At 57.3% G+C, this 26,702-nt stretch overlaps 2 protein-coding genes across 3 annotated transcripts in view; both read right to left on the bottom strand.

Annotated features, from left to right (window-relative positions):
- The window catches only part of INTS3 (integrator complex subunit 3), a 66,248-nt gene extending 52,301 nt beyond the window's left edge, over positions 1–13,947 (bottom strand). For both annotated transcript variants that reach the window (XR_007770603.1, XM_050930708.1), the window contains exons 1-3: positions 13,769–13,947; positions 4,376–4,459; positions 2,661–2,744 (exon numbers count right to left, since the gene is read on the bottom strand). Coding sequence is in view for 1 of the 2 variants with exons in the window: in XM_050930708.1 (XP_050786665.1) it covers positions 2,661–2,744; positions 4,376–4,459; positions 13,769–13,864 (264 nt within the window). In the remaining variant the exon portion in view is untranslated. The remainder of the gene's footprint in view (positions 1–2,660; positions 2,745–4,375; positions 4,460–13,768) is intronic.
- A 4,556-nt stretch (positions 13,948–18,503) lies between these two features.
- The window catches only part of NPR1 (natriuretic peptide receptor 1), a 34,943-nt gene continuing 26,744 nt past the window's right edge, over positions 18,504–26,702 (bottom strand). The window contains exons 14-22 of the mRNA XM_050930707.1: positions 25,664–25,819; positions 24,895–25,063; positions 24,296–24,442; positions 23,917–24,040; positions 22,371–22,439; positions 21,424–21,598; positions 19,904–20,002; positions 19,536–19,627; positions 18,504–19,190 (exon numbers count right to left, since the gene is read on the bottom strand). Coding sequence (XP_050786664.1) covers positions 19,128–19,190; positions 19,536–19,627; positions 19,904–20,002; positions 21,424–21,598; positions 22,371–22,439; positions 23,917–24,040; positions 24,296–24,442; positions 24,895–25,063; positions 25,664–25,819 — 1,094 coding nt within the window. The 3' untranslated portion in view covers positions 18,504–19,127. The remainder of the gene's footprint in view (positions 19,191–19,535; positions 19,628–19,903; positions 20,003–21,423; positions 21,599–22,370; positions 22,440–23,916; positions 24,041–24,295; positions 24,443–24,894; positions 25,064–25,663; positions 25,820–26,702) is intronic.

The raw sequence follows: 26,702 nt of genomic DNA, 5'->3' as shown, positions 1-26,702 counted from the left end.
CCTTTAAGAGACTGCACAGTCTCCATACCAGAGCATGCAGACTGGGGTGCTGGAACGGGGAGGCAGGAACCAGCTATGTGATATTGGTCACTGCACTAGCTCTCTGGGGCCTAGTTTAGAACCAGCCTGCCAGAGATGTTTCTGAGCACTAGCACTGATGGGGAGAATCGGTTTGCATCCTGGCTGCACCAGCAACTCCAGAGTCAGGACTTGGAAGCAGCTTTGGTGGCTGATGGGAGAGGCGGAACGGAACCCACCTCTCCCGAGGGAAAGCCAGCTGGCATCAGAAGAGAGGGAGAGGGAGAGGGAGAGGGAGAGGGAGAGGGAGAGTGTGTGTGTGTGTGTGTGTGTGTGTGTGTGTGTGTGTGTGTGTGTGTGTGTGTGTGTGTGTGTGTGTGTGTGTGTGTGTGTGTGTGTGTGTGTGTGTGTGTGAGTGAGAGAGGGGGGGGCGTCTAGTGATCAGGGAGGGGAGCTGTTTGGTTTTTTAAGAAGAGTCATTTTGAGGACATGGCTACAACTCCATTGAGGGAGACATTGCCCCACTTAGTGATCCTGGTGCAGTGGTGAATGGGGACCTATGGCCCTGGTTTAGAGAGCCCAAGCCTTAAAGCACTGGCTCAATGGAGAGAGAACATTGCAGGAGTCACTCTTGGTCCATCAGTGCCTCCATCATGCTCGGCCAGTCAGCCCTGCTCACACCAGACCACGAAGAGGCTTCACCTCGAGAGTTTACTTCAATCCCTTTAAATTCGGCACATTGCCGATCCACTGAACAGCATTCGACCCAAACACCCCTCAGCATCACTGAACTCGCAGGTGAGCTAATGCGGCAAGTGAAAGCCACAGGTATGTGTCATGGTACTGAGAGAATGGGCAGGTCACTCACTCCACACCAGAACACTGCCAATGACCCATTTCCGAACGTGCAGCCACAAGGAACAGTGCCAGTATTCCAGGACCCCCGGGAAAGGCCTGGCACACCTGCTGATCCAAACCTCAGCAGCAACAATAACCTGGAGAGACAGTCCTCGCCCCCCACAACATGCACATGCTCCACTGCTCCTGTTTCTCAATGGCTCAGGGCCTCTGTACTCCCCCAGTTCTTGTCACTCCAGGGGAATCCTCCCCGCTCACTCACAAGGCATCCACTGGCCACCTCACTTCGTGGAGAATCATCATGCTCTGGAATATTTTCCAGTTCACAAGAACAGATCACAATCTCCAATGGACTCCGTCCGAAACCTCCCTCCCAAAGCAGCCAACACCATCAGCAATTTCAGATGTACACTAATTTTAAAACTGTTTCAAACCCATTTTCAGGCTGTACTAGTGACAAACAAGAGTACCATGTTTAGACAAAACGCACGCTGTTGACTCACGTTCTTCATTTCTATATGGCAGCCAAGGCATCCAAAGAAGTCACAGGAGAAAAGGGCGGAAATGATTGAGTGGGTTCAACAAAGAGCTGTTTTCCCTGCCAATCCAATGACTAGACAGCAAACCCATTTCATTAACACAGCTAATGGCTCTCCTAGCTGGTCTCTCTGATCAGACTTCCCCAGCACTCTTCTCTCCGTCTCTTGTACACACTTGTTGCCTTTCATCTTCACTTAGACTGGGCTCTTCAGAACAAGGGGCTGTCTCTTACTGTGGGCTTGCAACATGAATAATACAGCAAAAAGCTCTCCTCTTGTTTTCAGTGACCTCCCGTTTCCGGCTTAAACTGAGTGGGCAGGCAGGCTCCAGCAGAAAGTCAGTGTCAGTCCGTGGCTAGTGCAAAGGCGGCATGTAGAGAAGCCCGCGATGGGAGTTTCAAACACTACCACATGACCCGGGGTTTCTGGCAGTGTCGCTTGGCCATCTTGGGCCCTAACTACCCCTGCTGAGAAGCCGTTCGCAATATGCATCTGAAAGTATTTGGAGGGCATTTCATTGCATGTGCAAAGCAGGGCAAATCCCTTTTCTAAATCCTTCTACCTACTATGCAGTCCCAGTTTCTACAAAAAAGCCAAACATACTTGATTTCATTCCCAAAATGCTTCATTGGTTTGCAGCAACATTGTCTAACCTGCATCCAGGAAATTAAATAGCCGTTAACAGCATCATTCCAAAAGATATTTAAAAATAAAATCCAGCTTGCCAACTTAGAGCTGGGCTGCTCACACACAGTTTTGCTTATGAAATGAATTTGTTTATTATCTAGATTTTAGATAATTACTTTTGTATGCAAATACATCTGGTCAGCCAACAAATATATCCATTCTGGAACCCCAGAGACAGGAGGTAAGAGCCTTCCCCAGCTCCATTGGTTATTTAGGACCCCCACACACCTCCACCAAAAACAATTAACCCAAGATCTGCCAGAGATACTGCCACCAAGACGCCGTTCCTTGGTACAACAGCATTAGCATCCCCCAGCATAGCTGCTGCTGCTGCAATACAAAGGCCAACGTTTGTGCCACGTGACCACACTGAAAGTAGAACAGCAGGAGCTGAGTAATCTCCTCCACACGATCAGCTGAGGACACCAGTGCAGGGAGCCCTCGGTGCCTGCAGGCACCTCTGGAAAGCCACCACGGTTAGCAATGCCTTGTCCGGCAAGCAGAGTGCCCAGTGAAACAAGCCATCCCAAGGCAGGAGCTGGCCATGCCGTGCCTTACCTTCTGTGCTTGGGCAGGCTCTGTGAGCACCAGGGTGAAGAGGCCAAGACAAATCTCCTCATGCTGAGGGGCTCCTTTGCACACCTGCGAGAGAAAAGGGGAAGCAACACGGGTAAACAACACTAGGCCTCGCTCAGGTAGGGTGTTGACAACACAAGAGGCTCTCCTTGATTCTAGGACAGGGATGCTCCAGACCAGCCCACAGCTGCCCCCAGGGAATTCAGCAGCAGGAAGTTACAGAGCTTCTCCACCGTTCATATCTGTGAAGTCCACTGAATCCTGTGCCTGTGATTCCCACACACACACATTTTGTAGTTAAAATATGTAGTTTAAGCAACGTTTCAATGCTCTCCCTAAATGAGAGACTCCATGGCGGTGGGGAATGGTCTGAAGGTTTTACTGGTAGGAATTCCAGATGCCCACATTACCCACAAGCAGCAAGGCCACACCTGAGTGATGCAGGTTACTTCACAGGATCACCCGGAAGGCCTCCAGGGCCACCCCGTGCCGTGAGGCACCCTCCCCACGCCTGGGGCTTCACAGGAAGTGTGTCAGGGTTATGAGACACACGCTACCGGCCATTCAGCCACATGGGAAAGGCTCCCACTAGCACCAGTGGGCTTTGGCAGGCCCCATGTTTGCATCCCTCCTCCTGCTAAGCCAGGCTCCCCTAGTGCCATGACTCCAGCTAGCCAAACACACAAGGGAGGAGAAAACTGCAGCCAATACATTTTAGAACCTCTAAAAATTACTTGAGCTTTCTCTGCACAGCAACCTCACCGGGGAGCAGGCGAGGATTTGGGGACTTTTCAGGATGAGAAGCAAGTGCAGTGGGAAGATTATACCTCTGGGAACTGGGATTCCAAGGAACTCAAGCAGAGACAAACTATGTATGCAGAGGGAGCGTGCAAAAAAGTGCATGATAACTGCAGTCACTAGCATGTCACCACCACCACGGGCAGGTGTGTATTCACAAACATGCACACACACCTCTCTCGTGGTAGATCAGTACTAACAGTCCAGCACTCATGAGCCACCTTACAGGGTGGGCTTATGATGGGGTAGAAAAAAAAAAGCCAGGTTTCAGCAAGGAAATGCAGTGTCGCACTGCCACCAGAGGATTTTATTAGACATCAAGTAAGTGTTTTTCTTCAGAAAAAAAAAACAACTCTGGAAAACTTCTTGCCAGTGTTCAGGTTGGTGAAGATGGCACAGCGCCCGCTCCACTGCTCCTAGCAGGGTGACACACTGGCTTGCTGACAGCCCCCATGGCTGCTGTCTCTTGGAGGTGCCTCTGGGTGAATTATTTCTTCTTGTCAGGATGAACTTCTGGGACACAGAAATCCTTTGGCAAAGGGTCCCTGGTTCTTTGCAAACAACTCACACTTGACAAGCTCCCTACACCAAACATGTCTTACAGGATACTCATCCCTAAAGAGTAACATGTAATGTATCTGCAGAAAGCTTGTAACTTGCCAAGTCACAATCTTGGCATGCGAGATGCATGTGTGGATAATATTTAAGGAATAATGGATTTATACTGAACGTATGCTTTACGGACTTGGGGTAAAACTTAGTTATGAGGGGTTATGCTACATGAATGGGTCATCACCAAAGTGGAAGGAGCAGTCACCCCTCACTGGTCAGCCCACAAGCCCTCGTGTACCCCTGCCTTACCCCAGAACAGATCCTGGAAAACCACGTCCGGCACTTACATGAGCATTTAGGGCATCGTTAGCTTCCCTCTCTGACACCCCGTTGGTCAGCGATGTCACAATGCCCATGCACCTCTCTAGTCTCTGAAATAGACAAAACAAAATCAATACATCAGCTAGCAGGAACAGGTATCCCAGAGCCCCGGCCTCCTCGGCCATTCGAGGTGCCTTGTGCAAGTAACAAAACATGGAGCCAAGAGTCCCAGGAGTGATTTGGGGAGCCTAATTTGAGATGCCATTAAGGGGCCCAACTTTCCAAACATGCTGGGTTTCCTGCCTCTGGAAACACGGCCACTTGGACATGTCTCACTAGCCAGCTTTGAAAACCTGGGCCCTCCTACTTCCTGCTGCCACAGAAAGGGGGATGAGAGAGGCGATGGGAGACTATTGCCGTCTATGCTCATGACACCACATACACACCAGTGATGGAGTCCACGCAAACCCACAGAGTAAAACCAGCATGATTATTGTTCTCCCCTTGCAGCAGGGCCCCAGAACCAGCTGCTGACTGGAGATGCTACTGCCTCATAGCTGCTCGTATATTCTTAGGGTATGGCTACATCTGGAATTTCAAAGCGCTGCCCCGGCAGCGCTGCGGGAGCGCTGCCGCAGCAGCGCTTTGAAGTGTGAGTGTAGTCAGAGCAGCAGCGCTGGGAGAGAGCTCTCCCAGCGCTGCATGTAAACCACATCCCTTACGGGTGTAGCGTGCAGCGCTGGGAGCCGCGCTCCCAGCGCTGCTGCCCTGATTACACTGACGCTTTACAGCGCTGTATCTTGCAGCGCCCAGGGGGGTGTTTTTTCACACCCCAGTTGCAGCGCTGTAAAGTGTGAGTGTAGCCAAGGCCTTAGTTTGTGTTGGAAATACTCCACTGCCATTCCCCCGCCTGCAGCGCCAGCTAATGCTAATACTGGCATCCTGTGGCTTTGGGGCCAACAAACAGGACGCATGGGCCAAGGTGACACAGGGACGTCAGTCCCCATTCCGAAAGCAGAGCTATAGCTTCACAGGTTCAATTCTCTCTGAAGCTACAATTCACAGACAGTGGCAAAGACTATTCTGGGCATGTACTGCAGGGCTCTGCCCCTTACTGAACGGCAAGTGGAGTTCCCTTGAAGACCCACTGCAGACATACAAGACGCTTTCATTTTACGTGCCTTTAGCGCTCAGGCCAGGTGCTGAAGTCCAAGGGCCTCCGTTTTAATTACTAACTTTGTAAGTAGCTTCTGGTGTGAGGAAACCGCAGGAGCAGATGTTTTTATGTGGATGTCCCAGGTAATGAAACGACAGCGAGAAGGACACGAAGCCAGAATGCACAGCACATGGTAAAACTCTGTTCATCTGCCACTGCAAACCCCTGATGGTAACTCTGGAGCAGAGTTTGACTACGACAGCATATCAGACGCACACACTCCCAGGGTGCTGCCAGCTGCTCATGTCCTCTCCATGCACAACAAGCTCTACCAGCAGCACAGCTGTCTTCTACGACAACAGCCGAGGACTGGCTTCTCTTGTGTGGTGCAGCAGCTACTACAATGGGCCCTGACCCTGGATTGGGCCTGTAGACCGGACTGAAATACAAACACATACATACGCACCACCACTGCCAACCGCTCACAGCACTGAGTGACACTCGGGACTTTTGCTCCAGGGGGCTGTACCCTGCTCCAAGCACTGCCGTTTTGTCTGTTCTTTGTGTTACAGCAGCACCAGCCTCAGCCAAGAGCAGGGTGGCCCCGCGCTGGGCCCAGTGAAGACAGACAGTCCCTCAGGAAAAGTGTTAACATCTCAATAGACAAGACGGGGGAGGGGGCACAGAACAGAGCACAACTGCCACCATTTTGAAGTTGGGGAACAGAGATGTTAAGCGATTTGCCCAAGGTCACCTTGGGAGTTTGTGGCAAAGACAGGAATGGAATTTGGCTCTTCCAAGTCCAATGCCAGCACCTCAGCCACAGCACCATCTTTCTCTGAGGCCATCCCCAGCTCGCCGAGCCCCACTCACCTGCCTACCCACGAAAAGGAGCAGACTGCTCACCCCAAGCAAGTAAAACATTTGTTTGTTCTTGTCGTCATGGGAAACAGAGGGCAGGAGCATTTGGCACTCGGCTGGTAAGTGCATCATGACAGTTTCTGCATGTCTGGCGCAGCAGCTCTAGCTAAGCACCCTGACCCACTGCAAGTCACCAAGACAATCACTTTGATGGCACTCACGCTGGTACTGGAGCGAGAGGTGATGTGAAAAGGCCTTACAGATCTACTGTGCTCCAGGAAGAACATCAACTTAAAGTATGATGAGTCCGCCGGAACTCTTGTGACTTGCTGAAAATCATGACAAGTGATTTCACTTCACTTTGTGCATTCGACAGCATTGGGTGCACAGCCCACTTCACTTCTCCTCTGTAGTCAGCTGGTCGGCTTCCTTTGCTGCTGCGGGTCTTGTATACGGCAAGAGCGGAGAGGAAAGCAAAATGTGATTGTAAAGCTGCAAGAACTAGCCAGGGAAGTGGGGGCAGGTCAGTACATGAATCTATTTTCCTAGTGCTCAAATAAAGCTTAACAACAGAACGGAGCCAGCGCTGGGGAAAGGGACAAACATCTGACAAAGGCAGCGTCTAGTGAACTCAGAACACTGGCCTGTAAGTGCCTTAAGTTTCTCAAGCCGTGTGCATGACTCCGCCACAGGAAAGGAGCAAGGCAGCCAGCAAGGTGCTAGGAATGTCGGAAAAGCAGAGACTTTGGGGTGAACAAAGCTTAGTAAGTCCGGTAAGTGGCACCTAAGCAGAGCCAATGAACCCTGCCTTGGCAACAGAGAGGCCTGTTTCTTACGGAGGTGGCTCTTTAGAGAGATGACGAGATTGTCCTGAGGACATTGTGGGGCTCTCAAGTGGAGGCTTTCTATGGGGGCTTGTCCATGGGAGGTGCAGGATCCATTATGAACAAAGCCAGGCTGGGGGCTCCCAATTGTCGCACAAGGCCCCAGAGCAGGGTTCTGAGGGGGAGGACGTTTGTCTTGGCTCAGACCTTCCCAACCCCTCCACACACACCCCAGTGGGCCAGCGCTCTGACTGAGGGGACAGATGGGTCTCATTCTGGAGCCTACACTGCCCACTAAGGCCAGGCTCAGACTCAGGTTTGAACCCAAGCCCCCCTTCTGGCTACACACATCAGAAGGACTCACACCCGAAAGCACTCAGGACCTGCCAGGGGTGGGTCAGAACCCGAGTCCTGTTGTGACTCAGGTCCAAGCCCTGTCATTTTGCAGTGCGGATGGAGGCCCAGCCCCAGAGCTGAGTCAGGAGAACTGACAAGTGCAGTAAGGATGTGTTAGCACAGCTATGACACATGGGTCCAGCCCTGTAAATCCAAATTCATAATGCAGTGCGGAAACTCAAGCAGAGGCTTGGAAACACCAAGTCCACAAGCCCAGGTCACAGCCCCAGGCCTAGTGTGTAGTGTAGACACACCCTCAGAATCACTATGTGCACTGGGCTGGAGCGGGGATGAGGGAAGGAGACCACACGCTGGCTTTGCAGCACCCCAGACAGCTGCCCCTGATCAGAACCAAACCTCATTCCCTTCCCTCCCGAACAAGGCACTGCACTGGAATGGCCTAATAAGACCCACTTGCTGTTGCTAAGTTATAACAGTGCAAGAGGGAGAAGCCTGAGGCATGAGTGGCAAGAGCTTCCACTCGCCCTCAGAGAAATCCACAGGGGTTATTTTAATTGGATTTTTGCACGTTAACCCTCTCATAGCACCGACTGACTGACGTCTTTGGGTGGCTGGACGTGAACGTCCGGAGGCTGGTGCGCTGTCATTTCAAGCCAGCGTTTCCAGCTTGCACTGGGTAAGAACCTCCTAGTGCACGTGCAGAGCCTCTCATTGAGGGGCTCCAGACATGTGCCATGAGGACAACAGACCCTTCCAGGCGCACGTCTGCAGTAACCAGGCAGACAGAGGGAAAGAGCCGGTGCTGGGTTATACCCCATCCACACTACAAGAACCACCATGGTCAATCATTCTTTATTCTTGCCTACATACACAGAACCACACACGTTACAACCACCCTTCGAAAACCACGTCCTACCTGTGATAGAATACGGTTAATGCGTTTCTTTCCTGTTCACACAGAAAAGGAGCAACCATGTTTCAGCTACAACCGTGTTCACAAGACGGCTATTTCTGTAGCGCAGGTTGGACCTGATTAGCAGGTCAGCGACCGAGAATTAGGAAGAGTCTGAGCAGTGGAACAGGAATGATGTGCACTTAGAGAACGAGACAGGTCTACAATGGCCCCAGCAGTGAAGCTCCATAGACAATGGGAAAAGCTGCAGCAGACAATGCTCAGACATTACCACCAGCACCCTGCTCCCCCCGCCCATCACCTAATTCCACTCCGAGCAGGGTTTTGTGACATGGTGACTAAAACTTTCAGCCCACCTGAGGACTGTGAATGCTACAGCTTCTGCCGCTGCTATTGCACAGGAGCTATACAGGGGGGCAAACCCAGTTCCCATTGCATGCATCTGACGAAGTGGGTATTCACCCACGAAAGCTCATGCTCCAATATGTCAGTTAGTCTATAAGGTGCCACAGGACCCTGTGCTGCTTTTACAGATCCAGACTAACATGGCTACCCCTCTGATACCAGATGTCACTGTTGCCAGTGTAGCTACAGCCCGAGTATAAAACTGACCCTGCAGGGTCCCCCTAGTTAAGCCTTGGCTCTTAAGAGAGTGGAGAGGCAGCTTCACTGCAGTTAAGGTTATTGTCTCTCCAGCCCAGTATTTTGCTGTGCAAGTTGTAGATTAAGCCCTGGCATAAACAGGTGCATTGCCTTCTAGGGGAGAAGTGCCCCTTGTCCCAATCATTCAAACTACCAGTGCCACAAACTCCAGGCAGGATCTGAAGACCCAGTTGGAATGTTTCTGGCTCTGCCTTCATCACTGGCAAGACCCTGCAACTGTAACACAGCCACCTACTCCACCTGTGAGAAGTGAGACAAAAGGACCCTGTCTCAGTCTCCTGCAGAGCTGACAGGGTAACGACTTGTTTGTGCCAGGGAAAGCCAGCAGATGTGACTCCAGGAGCTGATAGGCAGGAGCTGAAGGGGTTATTTCTACACAATCACTTTTGGATTAGCACTACTTTAAAATGAAAATCGGCCAGGCTGATTATGGCACTGGCTAGTGACATTCCCCCACTACCATGAATGAGAAGGAAGCTGTTGGCAAAGGGGAACATCTCCATTTCACAGTCTGCCGTCTAGGGTGATGCAAATGAACACGCATTGGCCAACAAGTGCAGAAGGGTAACACTGCTTTTCAGTAAGGCTTTTTTCAGAGCTAACCGACAGAACTATCAGAGAGGACCAAAAGAATCTGAAAGCCCAGATCTCAGGTAGACTCATTTCCATCATTTGCAAAGGCAGAACAAGATCCAGTGAGCACAAACTGAAGTCAGAAAAATTCATACTGCAAGTAGGACAATGTTAACAGTGCAGGTTCCCAAAGCAGGGGGTAAGCTCATCAGCACTCAGTCTTTAAATGGAAACTGACTGACTTTCTAATGGTACGCTCCAGTTCAAGTCCAAGTCTCTGGGCTTGACAATGTCACTTGTACAGTAGGAAGAACAATTCCCTCCAGTGCAGGATTCACCAACTGAAATTCTGTGGTCTCTGCTATGCAGGAGATCAGGCCATATGAACACAGTGGTCCCTTCTCACTTTAAAATCCATTAATTTTGTGAGGACTAGCACTGCTGTCCAGACACTAAAACAACGAATACATACAGCACTAATGCTAAGGGATCAATCTTAAAGAAAATGGCAACAGATATAGTTACATCTTAGGGAACAATCCTCACATACTTATTCTGTACTCTGATGGGTCACCAGGGAAGTGACTATATACACTGGAGTAACTGCAGAATCAGTATTAGAACAGTAATTTTTTTAGCTATAGAAAAAAGTGCACATACACAAACGTGTGTGCGCGTATGTACACCCCCCTCCCCCACCACACACACACAGTTTCAGTATCTCCCTAGCAGAGAAAGGGTCTGGGTACTTCTCTCTCAGCAGGAGCTAACGTTTTGAAGATAACTCTCTTCTAACCCATGGTCTAGGGAGGTAAGACACAGAGAGTGCAACTCCCTGTCACAATAAATAGGAGACACACAAACTTGAAGAGTAGCTAAATGGTTAGTCTAAAAGAAAGATGTTAGCCCTACCTTAAAGGAGCTTTAAAAGCATGCTGTCCAGTTACCGAAAACCTACCGACCGCTATGCCTACCTTCATGCCTCCAGCTTCCATCCCAGGCACATCACACGATCCATTGTCTACAGCCAAGCACTGAGTACAACCGCATCTGCTCTAACCCCTCAGACAGAGACCAACACCTACAAAATCTCCACCAAGCATTCTCAAAACTACAATACCCACATGAGGAAATAAGGAAACAGATCAACAGAGCCAGACGTGTACCCAGAAGTCTCCTACTGCAAGACAAACCCAAGAAAGAAACCAACAGGGCTCCACTGGCCATCACATACAGTCCCCAGCTAAAACCCCTCCAACGCATCATCGGGGATCGACAACCCATCCTGGACAATGATCCCACACTTTCACGGGCCTTGGGTGGCAGGCCAGTCCTCGCCCACAGACAACCTGCCAACCTGAAACATATTCTCACCAGTAACTGCACACCGCACCATAGTAACTCTAGCTCAGGAACCAATCCATGCAACAAACCTCGATGCCAACTCTGCCCACATATCTACACCAGCGACATCATCACAGGACCTAACCGATCAGCCACACTATCACCGGTTCATTCACCTGCACGTCCACCAATGTAATATACGCCATCATATACCAGCAATGCCCCTCTGCTATGTACATCGGACAAACTGGACAGTCACTACGGAAAAGGATAAACAGACACAAATCAGATATTAGGAATGGCAATATACAAAAACCTGTAGGAGAGCACTTCAACCTCCCTGGCCACACTATAGCAGACGTTAAGGTGGCCATCCTGCAGCAAAAAAACTTTAGGACCAGACTTCAAAGACAAACTGCCGAGCTTCAGTTCATCTGCAAATTTGGCACCATCAGCTCAGGATTAAACAAAGACTGTGAATGGCTTGCCAATTACAGAACCAGTTTCTCCTCCCTTGGTTTTCACACTTCAACTGCTAGAACAGGGCCTCATCCTCCCTGATTGAACTACCTCATTATCTCTAGCTTGCCTGCATATATATACCTGCCCCTGGAAATTTCCACTACATGCATCTGACGAAGTAGGTATTCACCCACGAAAGCTCATGCTCCAAAACATCTGTTAGTCTATAAGGTGCCACAGGATTCTTTGCTGCTTTTACAGTGATGAGCTGCGTCTTGTCTCCTTCATCAGAACTCACAGCAGGCTCGCAAGAGGTCAGCTTTCTCTCTGAGTTTTAGTTTACGATACCATATGTAATGCATTTTGGAGGAATATTGTCACCTTAAACAACACTCCTCCAAAACCTTTGCTTAACCTACTGTTGTTATAATCCGCATCTCACATTGTTATAAGAAGACACTTCTCTTGAGTTTGCCACTGTGTTGACTTTGGGCATTTGACAGCCCTGTTCCCCCATTTGTCAGAGTCTTACATGCCCGCTGCATGGAAGAGGATTATTATTATTTTAAACATGAAAATGTGATAGTAAACTACTAAAACTGGCCGGAGGACTCAGGAGCAGGTGTAATAACTGCCATTTTTATCACATTTCCTATAAACTGACTAGATTTCAAGTTGGTGTCCCTTTAAGCATTTTAGTGATTTAAAGTACACGCACAAAGGAGAGATTCCTAACAATTAAAGCAGGGGACCATTTGTCAGGGCTTCTGGATTCTCTTCCTAGTTCTGGTGCTTACCCAACTTTATGACCTTGAACAAGTCACTTCACCTGTCCGTGTCTCAATTTCCCCAGCTGTGAAAGAGCAATACCAATCTCACTGGATAGGCAAGGTTTGAGAGTTGTACTGCCCTGAGATCCATGGAGAAGAGGCACTACAGAACACTAAATAATAGTGCTACATGGATTCCAGACAAGCCCCGAAGAGAATCCTTGGCGAGGTTTCAAGGAGAATTTGAGTTTTCAGCTCTGACAGGCACACAAAGTGGCATTGCTCTGAGGACTGAGATGTTTTATTCAGACCTGGACTAGTACCAATAATACACAGGGACAATTGAGAGTTTTGCCAATGGTACGGGAGTTTCCAGGCCCAGCAGGTTGATATATATCAGACCCTGAGACCAAGTAATTCTAAATACCTTTGGGTCTTTCTTTTCTACTTTATTTCCAATATGATTTTAGCTGGCACTGTTTCAACAGTCCCTAATACATTTGCTTCTGGCTCATGGTAAATAAAAGCTGGCTCTGCAAGTCCAGTAGTTCATGAGACATTAGCCGCTCAAACCAAGTCACAACTGAAGTGACAGTACTTCACCCTACAATAGCTCCTTTCAGAGGATCTCAAAATGCTTTATGAACATTAATTAACACCCATGAGAGACAGGTACAATAATAGTTATCTATATTACCGATGAGTAAACGGAGGTACAGGAGATTACTTACCCAAGTCAGGCAGAAAGTCTGAAAGAAGAGCCAGAATAAAACCCAGAACTTGTTCAGCAGTTCTAACCACTATACTACAGAGCCTCAGCACCAGGAACAGATCCCAAAAGTCTTGGCTACCAACCCTTCTCTAACCACCTATCCATAGTGGAGTAAAAAAGCAAGATAACCAGCAGAATGACATGATTTCAATGTCTCATGTCTTGGGTCCTGCCAGGGCTCCAAAATGATTTGGCAGTCAGTAGAAATACGTACCAGAATGACAGTTTTCCTGTTATCAGAAAGAAAAAATGAGGAATCCTGTCAACCCTGAAATCTAAAGCAGACTGTGATCCTGTTCCACAGTCCTTGCACCTCCAAAGTGCCCACACGTGAAGCAGCAGGGCCTGACCCCAGTGCAGGCGGAGAAACCGAGGAAGTGAAGAACCACTTGCCCACTGGGAACATCAGCAGGCCAACCTGCTACCGCTCGCCCTCCAGTGCCATGGAGACAAAATCGAGGGAGCTTTACCCAAATGCACACTGGCTTCAGGTTGAGCTGCCTCTCTCCTAAAGGAAGAGCTGAGGCAGGGGAAAGCACACTGGGGAGTGAGAACCACTCTGTCCCCATGCCAGCTCCCTGCCCCCCGTCTCCACCCCCCCCCTTACAGCCCCCTGGCCAGCTCCCTGCCCCCCGTCTCCATCCCCCCCCTTACAGCCCCCCGGCCAGCTCCCTGCCCCAGCCTCCGCCCCACCCCGTACAGCCCCTCTGCCACCTGCACCTACCTCCTCTAACTCATCCTTGGCATCCAGGAGGGTGGAGAGCAGCAACTTCCCTCCCGCTGCTGCTGCCGCTCCCGCTCCCCCCTTCCCCTTCTCCATGGCTGGGCAGGGGGCTCCCCGCTGTCACTCACAACCCGGGGCCAAGGGGGGAGGCTCCACGGGGGCTGCCCCGTCTCCCCCAGGAGCAGGGGATGGGGGGGGCTCCTCTCTCACCCCGAGACCCCGCCCAGCACCTGCCTGGCACCTTCAGGGGGCGGGGGGAGGCAGATTCCCGCTCTTTCCTGGGGGGCCCCTCAGCCCCTGCTCGGGGGGGGTCGGTGTAAGGGGGGCAGGTCCCCAGGCTGGAGGGGGAGGGGCTCTCTCCCCGAGGGGGGGCTGTCTCCTCTGAGGGGACCGGGGGGGGGGCTCTGTACCCGGGGGGAGGGGGGAGCAGGCGCCTCCACACCCCCCACCCAGCAGCACAGACCGGAAGTCACTGGGAGCGACAGGAGGGGGGGCGGAGGAGGAAGCGGCTCACGCGCCGGAAGGACCCGCCCCTCCACCCCTCTCGGGCCAATGGCAGCGGGGAGAGGCCCCCGAGCGACAGGAGGGGAAGGTGGCTCCGCCCCAACGTCTCGTCACAGCTGGGGGCTGGGCCGGCGAGGCGGTCTGGCCAATAGGAGGGCGGGGGCGGGGTTTCCGTACGGCTGGAGCGTCTCGCGTGCTTGGCTGGGGCGGGAGAAGCGCGAGGCCGGGAGTCGGAGCGCCCCTCCCCCCTCCCCGTGCAGCGCAGCGCGCGCCCCCGCCCCGCCGCGTGCAGGGCGCTGTACGATTCACCCCCCCCAATGTGCAGGGCGCTGTATGATTCCCCCCCCTCGCTGCATGCAGGGTGATGTATGATTTACTGCCCCTCCATGTGCAGGGCGCTGTATGATTTACCGCCCCCCCCATGTGCAGGGCGCTGTACGATTTACCGACCCCCCCATGTGCAGGGCGCTGTATGATTTACCACCCCCCCCAATGTGCAGGGCGCTGTATGATTTACCGACCCCCCCCAATGTGCAGGGCGCTGTATGATTTATCGCCCCCCCCATGTGCAGGGCGCTGTACGATTTACCGCCCCCCCACAATGTGCAGGGCGCTGTATGATTTACCGCCCCCCCCAATGTGCAGGGCACTGTATGATTTACCGACCCCCCATGTGCAGGGCGCTGTATGATTCCCCCCCCCGCTGCATGCAGGGTGATGTATGATTTACTGCCCCCCCATGTGCAGGGCGCTGTATGATTTACTGCCCTCCCATGTGCAGGGCGCTGTATGATTTACCGCCCCCCCATGTGCAGGGCGCTGTATGATTTACCGACCCCCCCCATGTGCAGGGTGCCGTATGATTCACCCCCCCCCCCCGCTGCATGCAGGGCGCTGTATGATTCACCCCCCCCCCCGCTGCATGCAGGGCGCTGTACGATTTACCGACCCCCCCACGTGCAGGGCGTTGTATGATTTACAGCCTCCCCGTGCTGCGTGCAGGGCGCTGTACGATTTACCGTCCCCTCATGCCATGTGCTCTCCACTTCCTCACCCCGTCAACCCTCCCCTGCAGCTCTCAGCCAGGGCTCTTCACCACAGCCACGGTTCTGTGGCCTCACAGGCCGTGGGGCTGCCCCCAGCAGGGCACTGAGGCTGCAGAGATAAAGAAACTCACTGCTCTGGCTGGATCCTGCCAGGATCCCTCCCAGGGTAGCCAGCAGAGCCTGTTTGCCACATAAATTGTTCCACAGATTCATCAGCCACCTCCCCTGCCCCCCGTCCTAGCGCTGATCAGATTCAGGGAACTGGGAGCCAGAAGGGGAAGTGTAGGAGGAGGCCAGGCACAGCAGACAGCACCACAGCCGGGGTGATAAGCCCGATCCCCTGGGCGGCGCTGGGTCACTGCCAGGCCCAGGCCTGGTTTCCCTTGGGTGGGCATGGGGGTGGGGGGGACTCTCAAGGGGCTTGGGGACAGCGAAGCCGTGAGGGAGGTCTGACCATGAGGGCCTGAGCGACAGCAGTTGGGGGGGGGTGAACAGGGTACCAGGGTGCAGTGCCCCACCTCCAGGACAGTTTGGAACAGGCCCATAGGGGCTGAAAGTCAGGCCTGTCTGGCAGCCGCTCGGTGGCCCCGTGTGGGTCTCAGCCCAGTTCCTTGGGGGCAAAGTGCCCATGTCACATCAACCACCATCACTGCTGGTGCTAACTGGCCCCTTTGCCAGCCTCCTCCGCAGAGAGGCCAGAGCCTGCCTGGGCTGTGGAGACCAAGCCCCCTCCACTTGGGCTGTGCGCGAGGGGAGCCTGCCGTGCCCAGCCTGGCTGCTCAGCTCCAGTGCCAGGTGGACATTATAGGGCCCAGTCACAGCACAATCCCAGATAGGGTCCCCCTTGCAGCAAGGGGGGGGTGTCCCCAGGGTGCCCGCCCCCGTCATGCTTCATCAGGGCAATTCCTGGCGTGGGCTGTTCACTGCCTCTCCCTGCCCCGCACAGGACCCTGGTCTGGCTGTCATGCAAACTGCAATGGGAGCTAAAGTCTGGCTCTGGGATCGTGCCCCCCAATTGCTCCCCCATGGCAGCTTTAAGGGTCACAGCCCCCAGCCCATCGCCCCAGCTCGGTTCCAGGCTTCCTGCCATTGTCACGGGGTCAGCGGGTGGCTCTTCTCTGCTTGAGGTCAGGGGCCCATGGCTGGCAAAGCTACTTCCTTCCTGGCTCACCCTACAGCCCTGGGCCCCCCAAGAGAGCCTACTGTGGGCCACAGACCCTGGGCCGGGCCAGGGCTGGGCATGATTGGTCCCATCTGTGGCTGCAGCTCACCCGCAGCTCAGGAGTACCCGCTCCCTAGGGCAGGCGAGCCCTGAGACCCCAGGGGCCAGCTCCCCTCGACCTCTGACCTGCCAGGCTCCCAGGAAACTCCCACCCGCTGTCTGTCTGTCCATCCGTCTGCCTCGAGATCCCATCCCCCCCTCTGGGAGACCCACCTCACCCTCCGACTGCAGAATTAGCCCCACAGCAGAGATTCCCATTATCTGACCCTCCCTGGCGGTTCCCCCCCACTCCCCCAGGCACAGGCGCGATCAGGTTCCCCATCCCAGCCTGCACGAGGGCAGCAGAAGGGTGACCCCTCGATGGGGCTGGCCCAGGGGACACGAGCCTGCCCTGCTGCAGGTACAGCATGTTACAGACCCACCCTGCCAGGTGCGTGGCCAGCCCCACTGGTGCCTAGTGCTGCCCCTACGAGGCCTGGGTTCGCCCCACCTCAGCGCTCACTCGCTAGGCTGCTCTGGGCGTCCCAGGCCCCAGGCTGTCCCCCCCGCAATGTCCTCCATTCAACCTGTCCCCGGGAGCAGCCGCCCCTGAGCTGGGGTGAGGGCTCCCGGGAATTGCTGGCCAGTGGTGAGGCTGTGGCTTGCAGGGGCCCGGGGTGGGCTGCCGCAGCTCCCCATCGCTCTCCAGCCATGTGGCTGGGGCCCAGAGCCGAACGGACCAGCCTTATCGGGAAGGCATCCTCAGCCCACTTTACAGGTGGCTAAACTGAAGCACAGAAGTCAGTCAGCAGAAAAGCTAGAGCCAGAACCCAGGAGTCCTGACTGCCTCCCCCACCCCGAGCCCTCTCTCACCCAGAGCCAGGGCAGAACCCAGGAGCCCTGCCCACACCCCCCGTCGCCTGCTCTAACCCACATCCCTCCCACCCAAAGCTGGGGATAGAACCCAGGAGTCCTGGCTCCAAGCCTGCCGCCCTCACTGCTAGATGAGGTTTCCTGCCACGACCCCAGTGACCAGCGGGGTGAGCCAGGAACTCCAGTGAGATTCTCTGTGCACCTACTGGGGGCAGGTTACAGGAGCAGGTAGATTTGGGGGGGGAGGGTACAGTGCACAAATGCTGTTCCCAGGTGTGGGGGCGTCAGAGGCAGGCTTTTGCAGCCACGGGGCCCCTAGCCAGCCGGGCGCTCACCCAGCCGGGGGGAGGGGGGCGCGCTTTGCTGCTGGCCTGGCTGCTGACTTTGACAAATGAGCCAGGGAACGTCCCGTTCAGGCCTGTGCGTTCCTGGCAGGGCCGGAGGTGCCTGCTCAGCCCTGTTGCCTCCCTCGCATTCCTGGCAGGGGCCAGAGCTTCCCAGCTCCGAGCGGGGGGCTGCCTGGCTCTCCTGGGGCAGGACTGGGCTGAGCCCCGCCTCCCTGCAGTGTCCCACATGCCCAGATTGGCTCTGCAGAGAGGTGCCCCTACAATCCTGGTGGGTCAGGCTCAGAGGTGTTGGCACAGCTGTGTATGAGGGAGGGCAGGAGCTGGGGGGCTGGCAGAGCTGGTGGAGGCTGGAGTCCCATTATGGTCCCTGCCCAGTTCATCCCATTCTCCGTGAGGCAGGATGCCCCACCTGCCAGTCGGTGCCCGCCTAGTGCAACCAGCCAGCGCCCCTTGGCCTCACAGACACCACCCAGCTGGGGCTCCAGGGGGCAGGAGGAGGGGCAGCCTCCCCCAGCCTGCAGCACAGGTGGACGATGCCACTGCTGTGGGGCTGGGCTGCAGGGGCAGGGCAGCCCTGAGCCACCATGGTGCCCACAGGGGATCCCAATTGAACCTGGTGATGCAGAGCCCATGCACTGCCTGGCCCCCTCTGCCCTGCAAGCTCCCCTACTCCCAGAGCTGGCCCTCCCTCCCCACGCGAGCCCCCACCTCCAAGGGCCTGCCCTCCCTCCCCCCAGGGCCCACGGGCGTCATCACACAGAGGGCAAGATACACAGGCTTTATTACAAAGAGTAGAGCTCTGGTGACGACGCCCTGACAAGGAGCCCCACCTCCCCCACTGTGTGTGCACGGGGAGGGGGGGCAATGCCCAGCTGTGTGAGCTCCCCCCACCAGTGGCTCCGAAGACAAGCATGGCGGGTTCTGGGGTATAGGCCCCCCAGGGTACAAGGTTCGGGGCTTGCGGGGGTGGGATCGGCTCCTGGCTCTGGCTCGGGGCCCCACCGCATGGGTGGAGAGAAGGGGGCAGCTCTGAGTCCAGCTGCCTGGGGCTCAGGGCTGGGAACAGGGCTGGGCCAGTGGTTCTGCTCCAGGATTTTGCGCGAGCCAAGGGTGGGGGCACTGGGAGGTGGGTGAGGTTGGGGGCACCACTCTGCTGCGGGGGTATCACCCCCCAGGCTTCAGTCCAACCATTCCATGCTCCCCCCTCACTCGACTCAGGCTGGCGGGCAGCAGAGACCCTTGGCGGGGGGAGGTTGTTTGAAGTGTCTGCGGAGGCCCTGCTGCCGTGTCCGGCTGGGGCGTCTGTGGGAGGGGCCGATGCCTGGAGGAGAGGCAGGATGGGCCGGTGTGCGGGCGGATGCTGGTCCCACAGGAGGCAGGCAGGCCGGTCAGCCCCGCATGCTGATCAAACGCTCCCCCAGCAGCCAGTACGTCCGCATCTTGCCCTTGCCCTGCGGGAGCAGAGGAAGCTCAGGGCAGGACCCGGGGGTACTCCCCCCATGCAGGGTCCCAGGCAGCCTGGCCTGGGAGGGGGGAGGCCAGGGGCAGAGTCTGCTCTGGCAGGTGTCAGGAGATGTGGCAGGGTCGGGGCAGCCGCCCCTTGCTTGGCCCAACCCCGGCGGGGCTCAAGGGCGGGAGCATGGGGGGGCATGTGTCCTGGGGAGGGGGCAGCTGGCTGTGCACAGGAACAGGACTCCATGGGGAGGGTACTAGTGCCTGGGGGCAGACAGTGGTGGGGGGACTAGTAGGGGGGCAATGAGGCTGGTGGGGGCAGGGGGAGGCCAAGCTTCCATCACCTTCATCTCCACATCCCCACGCAGCTCCAGCTCGAAGCAGCCGACCTCCTCCAGGACGCTCTTGGTGGCCGACGACAGGTGGATCTTTAGGGCTGGAACCACAGACATGGGGCTGTGGGTAGCGTGGGGACACCCCCCGCACCCGCAGAGACCCAGCCCCCTCTAGCTCCCCCGCAGCCGCCTGCCCGGCCTCAGCTCAGCTCCTGCGGAGGGCGACGGACCCAGTCCAGCCAGCTCCAGCCACCCGCTCCTCTCTGCTGAGCCCCCTGCTCCCCAGCACCCCTCCCCACTCCCCACCCAGTGCTCCCCTCTGCCTCCCATTTGCTGGCACCCGCCCCCTGCCCCAGCCCTGTGCCTGGCCCCTTTACCTTCCCCATTGGACTCCATCCGTGAGGCTGTGTTCACCGTGTCCCCAAAGAGACAATAGCGAGGCATCTTCAGACCGACCACCCCTGCGCAGACCGGGCCTGGGACAGGAGAGACAGAGCATTGGGCACCCCTCTGCAGGCTGTACTCAGGGCTGCTTCACCCTCACCAGGGCTCATCCCTTCCCGGCCCGGTTCACATACACTCAAATCAACCAGCCCTCGCACTGGTAGTGCTGGGCTTGTGCAAAGGGCCTTGCATGCTAGCGACTCCCTGGGTGCAGCAGGGAAGGTCCCCAGTCAGCCAGTGGTAGAGCTAGGAATAGAACCTAGGAGTCCTGGCTCCCAGCTCCCTGCTCTAACCACTAGACCCTGTGACATGGCACTCCATACACTTTATGGAAATATGCTGATGAATATGACATCACTGGAATTTGCTTTACAGGAAATACCTCTTGTAGGGTGCCATTAGAGAGCTTGTAATCTACTAAGTGTCTTATTCCTATATCTGGAGTTAGGAGAATAAGATATGAACTTGTATCACTGATGTAAACATATTAAGTGGAGGCCATTAAGGCTGCTCCAGAAACAATCAGTTGTAAATGGCCTTAGTTACTTGAAAGCCTCCCTGTGTATGTGTGGGGCCAACCTATGGGGAATGGAGACTGGGGGGGGTCTTAGTGACATGTGACCATGTCACCTGATACTGGAATCCATTTTAAATCTGGTACTTTTCCATTTCGAAGGAGGGGTGAGGACCCAGAGAGAAAAAGGATTCCCGCCTTGTGCCAAAGCTATAAGAGGGGGTGGAGCAGGACAAAGGGGGCTGCCAGTCATGAGAAACCCCCTGCTTCCCACCTGAGATGTCTGCTGGACCTAACAAGGACGGTACCGGGGAAAGGATTGGGCCCAGCCTAGGAAGGAGTCTAGTCTGTGAAAGAAGCTCGCTGGAACATCTCGGAGGGTGAGAGATTACAGGTGATCAGTTTCTTAATGTGTTCAGCTTAGACTTGCCTGTTTTTGCTTTATTTTGCTTGGTGACTGACTTTGTTCTGTCTGTTATTACTTGAAACCACTGAAATCCTCCTTTTATACTTCATAAAATCACTTTTGTTTATTAATAAACCCAGAGTAAGTGATTGATACCTGGGGGAGCAAACAGCTGTGCACCTCTCCCCATCAGTGTTAGAGAGGGGGACATTTTATGAGTTTACCCAGTATAAGCTTTATAGAGAGTAAAATGGATTTATTTGGGGTTCAGGCTCCCAGAAAGGCTGAACACTGGGCACTGGGAAAGTCCCTGTTAACTGAGAAGCCGCTGGGCTGAGTGAATCTCAGTTTCAGTGAACTGCAGAGAGGTCTGGCCCAACCTCTGGGTCTGTGCTGGAGCTGACAGGAGTATTGTCACGGGGTCAGTGTGTGCATGGGGGGGTACCCTAGGGGCTCCCTGCAGCCCATTCCCTGGCACTGCCTGGGGCCATGCTGTGCTTGCTCAAGGCCCACCCTGCCACCCCCCCACTCACCGCTGTGGATCCCGATGCGCAGTTTGAGTTGCTGGTCCGGCCGGTGGCGGATCTTGAAGGTGCGCACGGCGTCGAGCAGGGCCAGGGACATGCGGGCCACCTCCCGGGCGTGCAGTTTGCCGTTGCGCACCGGCAGCCCTGACACCACCATGTAGGCGTCACCAATCGTCTCCACCTGCGGGGGAGGGGGAAGCACAGCCCTGGGGCAAACCAGCCGCACACGCTGCCCCCACCTCCCCCGATGTCTCTTGCTCCGGGCCTTGTTGTGAGGCTCGAGCCCATGGAGCAATGGGGGGGCATATCTGTCCAGGCAGCTTAAGAGTGTGTGTGTGTGTGTGTGTGTGTGTGCGCGTGCGTGCATGTGCACCCTCGCACGTGTGTGTGCACTCCCGCACATGTGCATGCCTGTGCCCAGGCAACCTCAGCAGACCAGGAACCTCCAGCGTTGCACTCGCCAGACGCACCCTCTTGCCTCTGGTCATGAGCTGCCCCCAGCTGACAGGGTCTGGAGGAAACTTCTTACCCCAGAACTCCCCCTTCCTCCCAGTAACAGGACATTGGGCTGGGCAGGCCTGGCAGCACCTCTGCTCCGTGGCATTGGCTCTTGCAGGGCCTGGCAGTGTGTCTCAGGGGGCAGTGCCAGCTCCTCTGACAGAGCAGCAGGGCACGGCTGGGGGGCGTGCAGCTGCAGCAGCTGCCTCCGGAGTGAGGATTTCGAGGGCCAGGAGGGCAGATCCAGCAAGCAGGGGGCGACCTCGGATCCAGGGCAGAGCTGGGGGCACTTCTCGGCAATGGCGTCTCCACCAGGGCAGCAGCATGTGGGGGCTGTCCCGAGGTGGGGAGCAGCTATTTGTTCAAGCCAGAACGATCAGTCTAAGTGAAGGCCAGTGTCGGCCAGATCCCCCCGCCCCTGGCAGGGCCCCCCAGCCCAGGCAGCCCCCCGTCACCTTGTAGACGTCGAAGTTGTCGATGATGGCGTCGAAGCAGGTGTACAGGTCGTTCAGCAAGGTCACAACCTGCAACGCACACAGCAGGGGGGAGGGGGAGGTGAGAGGCTGTGGAGACTCGGCCTGGCCTGATCCCCCCACCCCTGGGGCAGTGAGCGCTCCCCCCCTTACACACCAGCCCCAGGGAGGTGGGAGATAAGTGGGGGGGGCCGCAGGCTCCTGCCCAGGGGACCCGGGCTGCACCGTCCCTGTGCTGCGGACGGATGAAGCAGTGACGCAGGCAGGGCACCTTGAGTTGGAGCCTGGCAGCTCTGCCGAAGCAGAGGGCTGTGCCCGCCGGTGGGGGCGGGAGCCAGGGCGCCAAGTGCCGCCAGCCCGGCCTGTGCCTGGCACCCCCTGCTTGGCCCTTCAGCCTCCACGCAGCTCTGCCCAGGGCGGGCTTTGAACCCCGGGACGGGGACCCTGGCCAGATCCAAACTCCACCAGTTCTCTCCTGCCGCCTTTCTCCTCCCCAGCACTGCAACTTCAGGCAGGATTCCCCTCCCCAACCCATGGGGGGCCAGACAGTGCCCCTGCCTGGGGGGCTGGGACAGACCACAGACTTCCTCCAGCGACCTACGGGGGCTCTCACCGTGCCCCCCCGGTTACCTGCATGGGTGGAGGGGTTGCTCTCACCCCGCCCCCCGGTTACCTGCATGGGCGGGGGGGGGGCTGCTCTCACTCCACCCCCCTGGTTACCTGCATGGGTTGGGGGGCTGCTCTCACTCCGCCCCCCCATGGTTATTTGCATGGGGGGGCTGCTCTCACCTCAACCCCCATGGTTATCTGCATGGGGGGGCTGCTCTCACCTCAACCCCCATGGTTATCTGCATGGGGGGGCTACATGAGGGGCCTGCTCTCACTCCGCCCCCTGGTTACCTGCATGAGGGAGCTGCTCACAACCCCCGCTCCCGGTTACCTGCATGGGGGGGCTGCTCTCAGCCCCCCTCCCAGTTACCTGCATGGGGGGGGCTGCATTGGGGGGCTGCTCTCACCCCACCCCCTGGTTACTTGTATGAGGGTCTGCATGGGGGGGCTGCTCTCACCCCGCCCCCCAGTTACCTGCATGGGGGGGGCTGCTCTCACCCCACCCCCTGGTTACCTGCATGGGTGGGGCTGCCTGAGAGGGCTGCTCGCACCCCACCCCCCCCGGTTACCTGCATGGGGGGGGCTGCATGGGGGGACTGCTCTCATCCCCCCCGGTTACCTGCATGGGGGGGCTGCATGAGGGGGCTGCTCTTACCCCACTCCCCCAGTTACCTGCATGGGGGGGCTGCTCTTACCCCACCCCCCCGGTTACCTGCATGGGGGGGCTGCATGAGGGGGCTGCTCTTACCCCACTCCCCCAGTTACCTGCATGGGGGGGCTGCATGAGGGGGCTGCTCTTACCCCACCCCCCCGGTTACCTGCATGGGGGGGCTGCATGAGGGGGCTGCTCTCACCCCCCCCGGTTACTTGCATGGGGGGGCTGCATGAGGGGGCTGCTCTCACCTCGCCCACTGGTTACCTGCATGGGGGTGCTCTCTGCTGACAGGGCCGTGAACCCTACGATGTCGCTGAAGTAGATGGTGACGTTGTCGAAGGCCTCAGCCTGCACCGTCTCCCCGCGCTTCAGCTGCTCGGCCACAGAGCTGGGGGACAGGGAGCGCGGGATGAGGGATGGGGACAGACGAGGCCTGGATGCCCAGGTGTTTGGGGGCCTCCCTGGCAAACAGTAGGGGAGGAGGAGCAGGCCCCCACAGCACTGAGGGGGGCTGAGGGTGGAGCCTGGGTGCCAATGGGGCAGTCTAGGATCTGGTCTCAGGCATGAGGCCTGGTGCCCTCGGGAATACGGGGGGTTAAGGAGCCTGCCTGGGAGTGGAGGGGGGGTCCGGCCCGTCACTCACTGGGGCAGGATCTGGTAGAGCAGGACCTCGGCCTTGCGCTTCTCCTCCAGGTAGGCCTGTGTCCGCTCCTCCACCAGCTCCTCCAGGTTGTTGGCGTACTGCTCCATGCGCGACAGCAGGTTGTCCAGGATGTTGCTGCTGTTCTCCCTGCAACGCACGGGGCCGTGAGGATGCTGGGCCGCGGGAATGACCCTTTCTCCCACCCTCGCAGCTCCCTCGCCTCCAGGCCTCACCGAGGGTGGGGCACCCCACGCCAGCCATGCAGCCAGCACAGCCCCCCACTCGCTCCCTCTCCCACCCGAGGACAGGGAGTCAATGGAATAACCAGGGTGGAAGGGGCCGGGGCAGGGCCCCATGACCAGCCAGCAGGGGGCAGGCTCCAGGGGCAGGGCAGGACCTGCAGCCCCAGGCACCGGGGGGGGGGCAGTCCCACCCGTCCCTCCATGGGCTGGGCGACTCGAGCGGGGCCTGTGCCAGGAGGAAGTGGGGTGGGAGGCGGTGGGGAGGGTCTGACTGAGGAGTCTGTGGCTTGGGGGGGCTGACGTGGCCGATTTGAGGGGGCTGGCAGTGACGGGGGGGGCGGGGGAACAGGCGCTCACCTGTTGAACTTGCGGAGCAGGATCTTGATCTGGTTGAAGTCCGGCCGCTCCAGCACGTCCTCGGCCCAGCAGTGCTGCATGAGCTGCCCCAGCTCCTCGATGTGGCAGGCCACATTCACGGATGGCCGGAAGTAGGGGCGCTCGCCGCTCTTCACCCGCTCGATGATCTCTGGGGGTGGCGGCAGGGGTGAGCTGGGGGCTCCATGGGCAGCAAGGCACAGGCCCGAGATGCCCCCCCCAGGGGCCCCGGCCCAGGCTCACTTCAAACATCAGCCTCCCCTCAATGCCCCACTTGGCCCTAGGGCTGAGTGCACAGGATAGGACTCAGGACTCCTGGGTTCTCTGCCTGGCTCTGCCGCTTTCCCCTGCCTTCCAGCTGGCTGGTGGGTTGGGACTCTTGGCCCACCCGGCTCCTTCAACCCTGCTTTCCTGGCACCTGTCCAGGGAACGGACCCCGTCCCATCTGCCCCAAATACGGGCTCTCCTGGGGGGGCCAAGCCCGGCTTCCCTCAGCCCAGGATTCCAGCCAGCCCCTGACCCACTGGCACTCCACTCCCTGGCCTCCACCAGCCTCACAGAGGCTCCTCTCCCAGCACACTGTCTAGGAGGGGGGGAACACCCCATTTACACAGCCAGACGAGTGAGCTCCCCGAAGGGCACTCCCTCTGCGCTGGGCACCAGCCCCCCTGCAGGACTCACCCCCTCCCCTAGTACTCTCGCTTTGGGAGTCTCCCCCCCATCCCGCGGGCTACCCTTCCCCCACTCTCACCTTTGGGGCTCAGGTCCAGCCCCTCCACGTAGAAGACCCCGTTGCGCAGGGCTATCTCCTGCAGGATGATCCCAAAGCTGTATACGTCGCCTTTCTGGGTGCCCCGGGCCAGGGGCACCTCCATGCGCAGCAGCTCAGGCGCCGTCCACAGCTTCTCTGGGGGGGCGAGGAGACAGGGTCAGCCAGAGCAGGGGGCAGAGACAGGAGAGGGGCATGGAAGGCCAGCGGGAGGGAAGATACCCGGGTTGGCGTGGCTGCCTCGCTGCATTGTGGGTACCGCCACCTGGGGCCTTCCAGCCGGGCTGGGGCTTGGGAGGGCCTGGATCCGAGCCACAGGGTGTTCCCCCCACTGACCTGGCCTGGGACTGGGACTAGCGGGGCGGGGATGGGGTGGCCAGTGAAGGTTGAGGGGGCATGTCTGGGACCAGCAGGGAAAGATGGGGGAGGGTGGCTGATGGGGATCGGGGCGGCATGGCTGGGATCAGCGGGGGGGATGGAGTGGCCAGTGAGCGTCGGGGGGCAGCATGTCTGGGATGGGGGAGCCGTGGCTGGGCCCAGCGTGGGTTGGGGGCCCGTGGCTGGTGAGGGTTGTGGGGGCACGGCTGGGATCAGCGGGGGGGGAGATGGGATGGCCAGTGAGGGTCGGGGGGCGGCATGGCTGGGATCAGCGGGGGGGATGGAGTGGCCAGTGAGCGTTGGGGGGTGGCATGGCTGGGATGGGGGAGCCGTGGCTGGGCCCAGCGTGGGTTGGGGGCCCGTGGCTGGTGAGGGTTGTGGGGGCACGGCTGGGATCAGCGGGGGGGGGGAGATGGGATGGCCAGTGAGGGTCGGGGGGCGGCATGGCTGGGATCAGCGGGGGGGATGGAGTGGCCAGTGAGCGTTGGGGGGTGGCATGGCTGGGATGGGGGAGCCGTGGCTGGGCCCAGCGTGGGTTGGGGGCCCGTGGCTGGTGAGGGTTGTGGGGGCACGGCTGGGATCAGCGGGGGGGGGGGGAGATGGGATGGCCAGTGAGGGTCGGGGGGCGGCATGGCTGGGATCA

The sequence above is a fragment of the Gopherus flavomarginatus genome, chromosome 20, assembly GCF_025201925.1.
Source record: "Gopherus flavomarginatus isolate rGopFla2 chromosome 20, rGopFla2.mat.asm, whole genome shotgun sequence".
NCBI classification, from domain to species: domain Eukaryota; kingdom Metazoa; phylum Chordata; order Testudines; family Testudinidae; genus Gopherus; species Gopherus flavomarginatus.
This window is presented reverse-complemented; position numbering and strand designations above follow the sequence as displayed.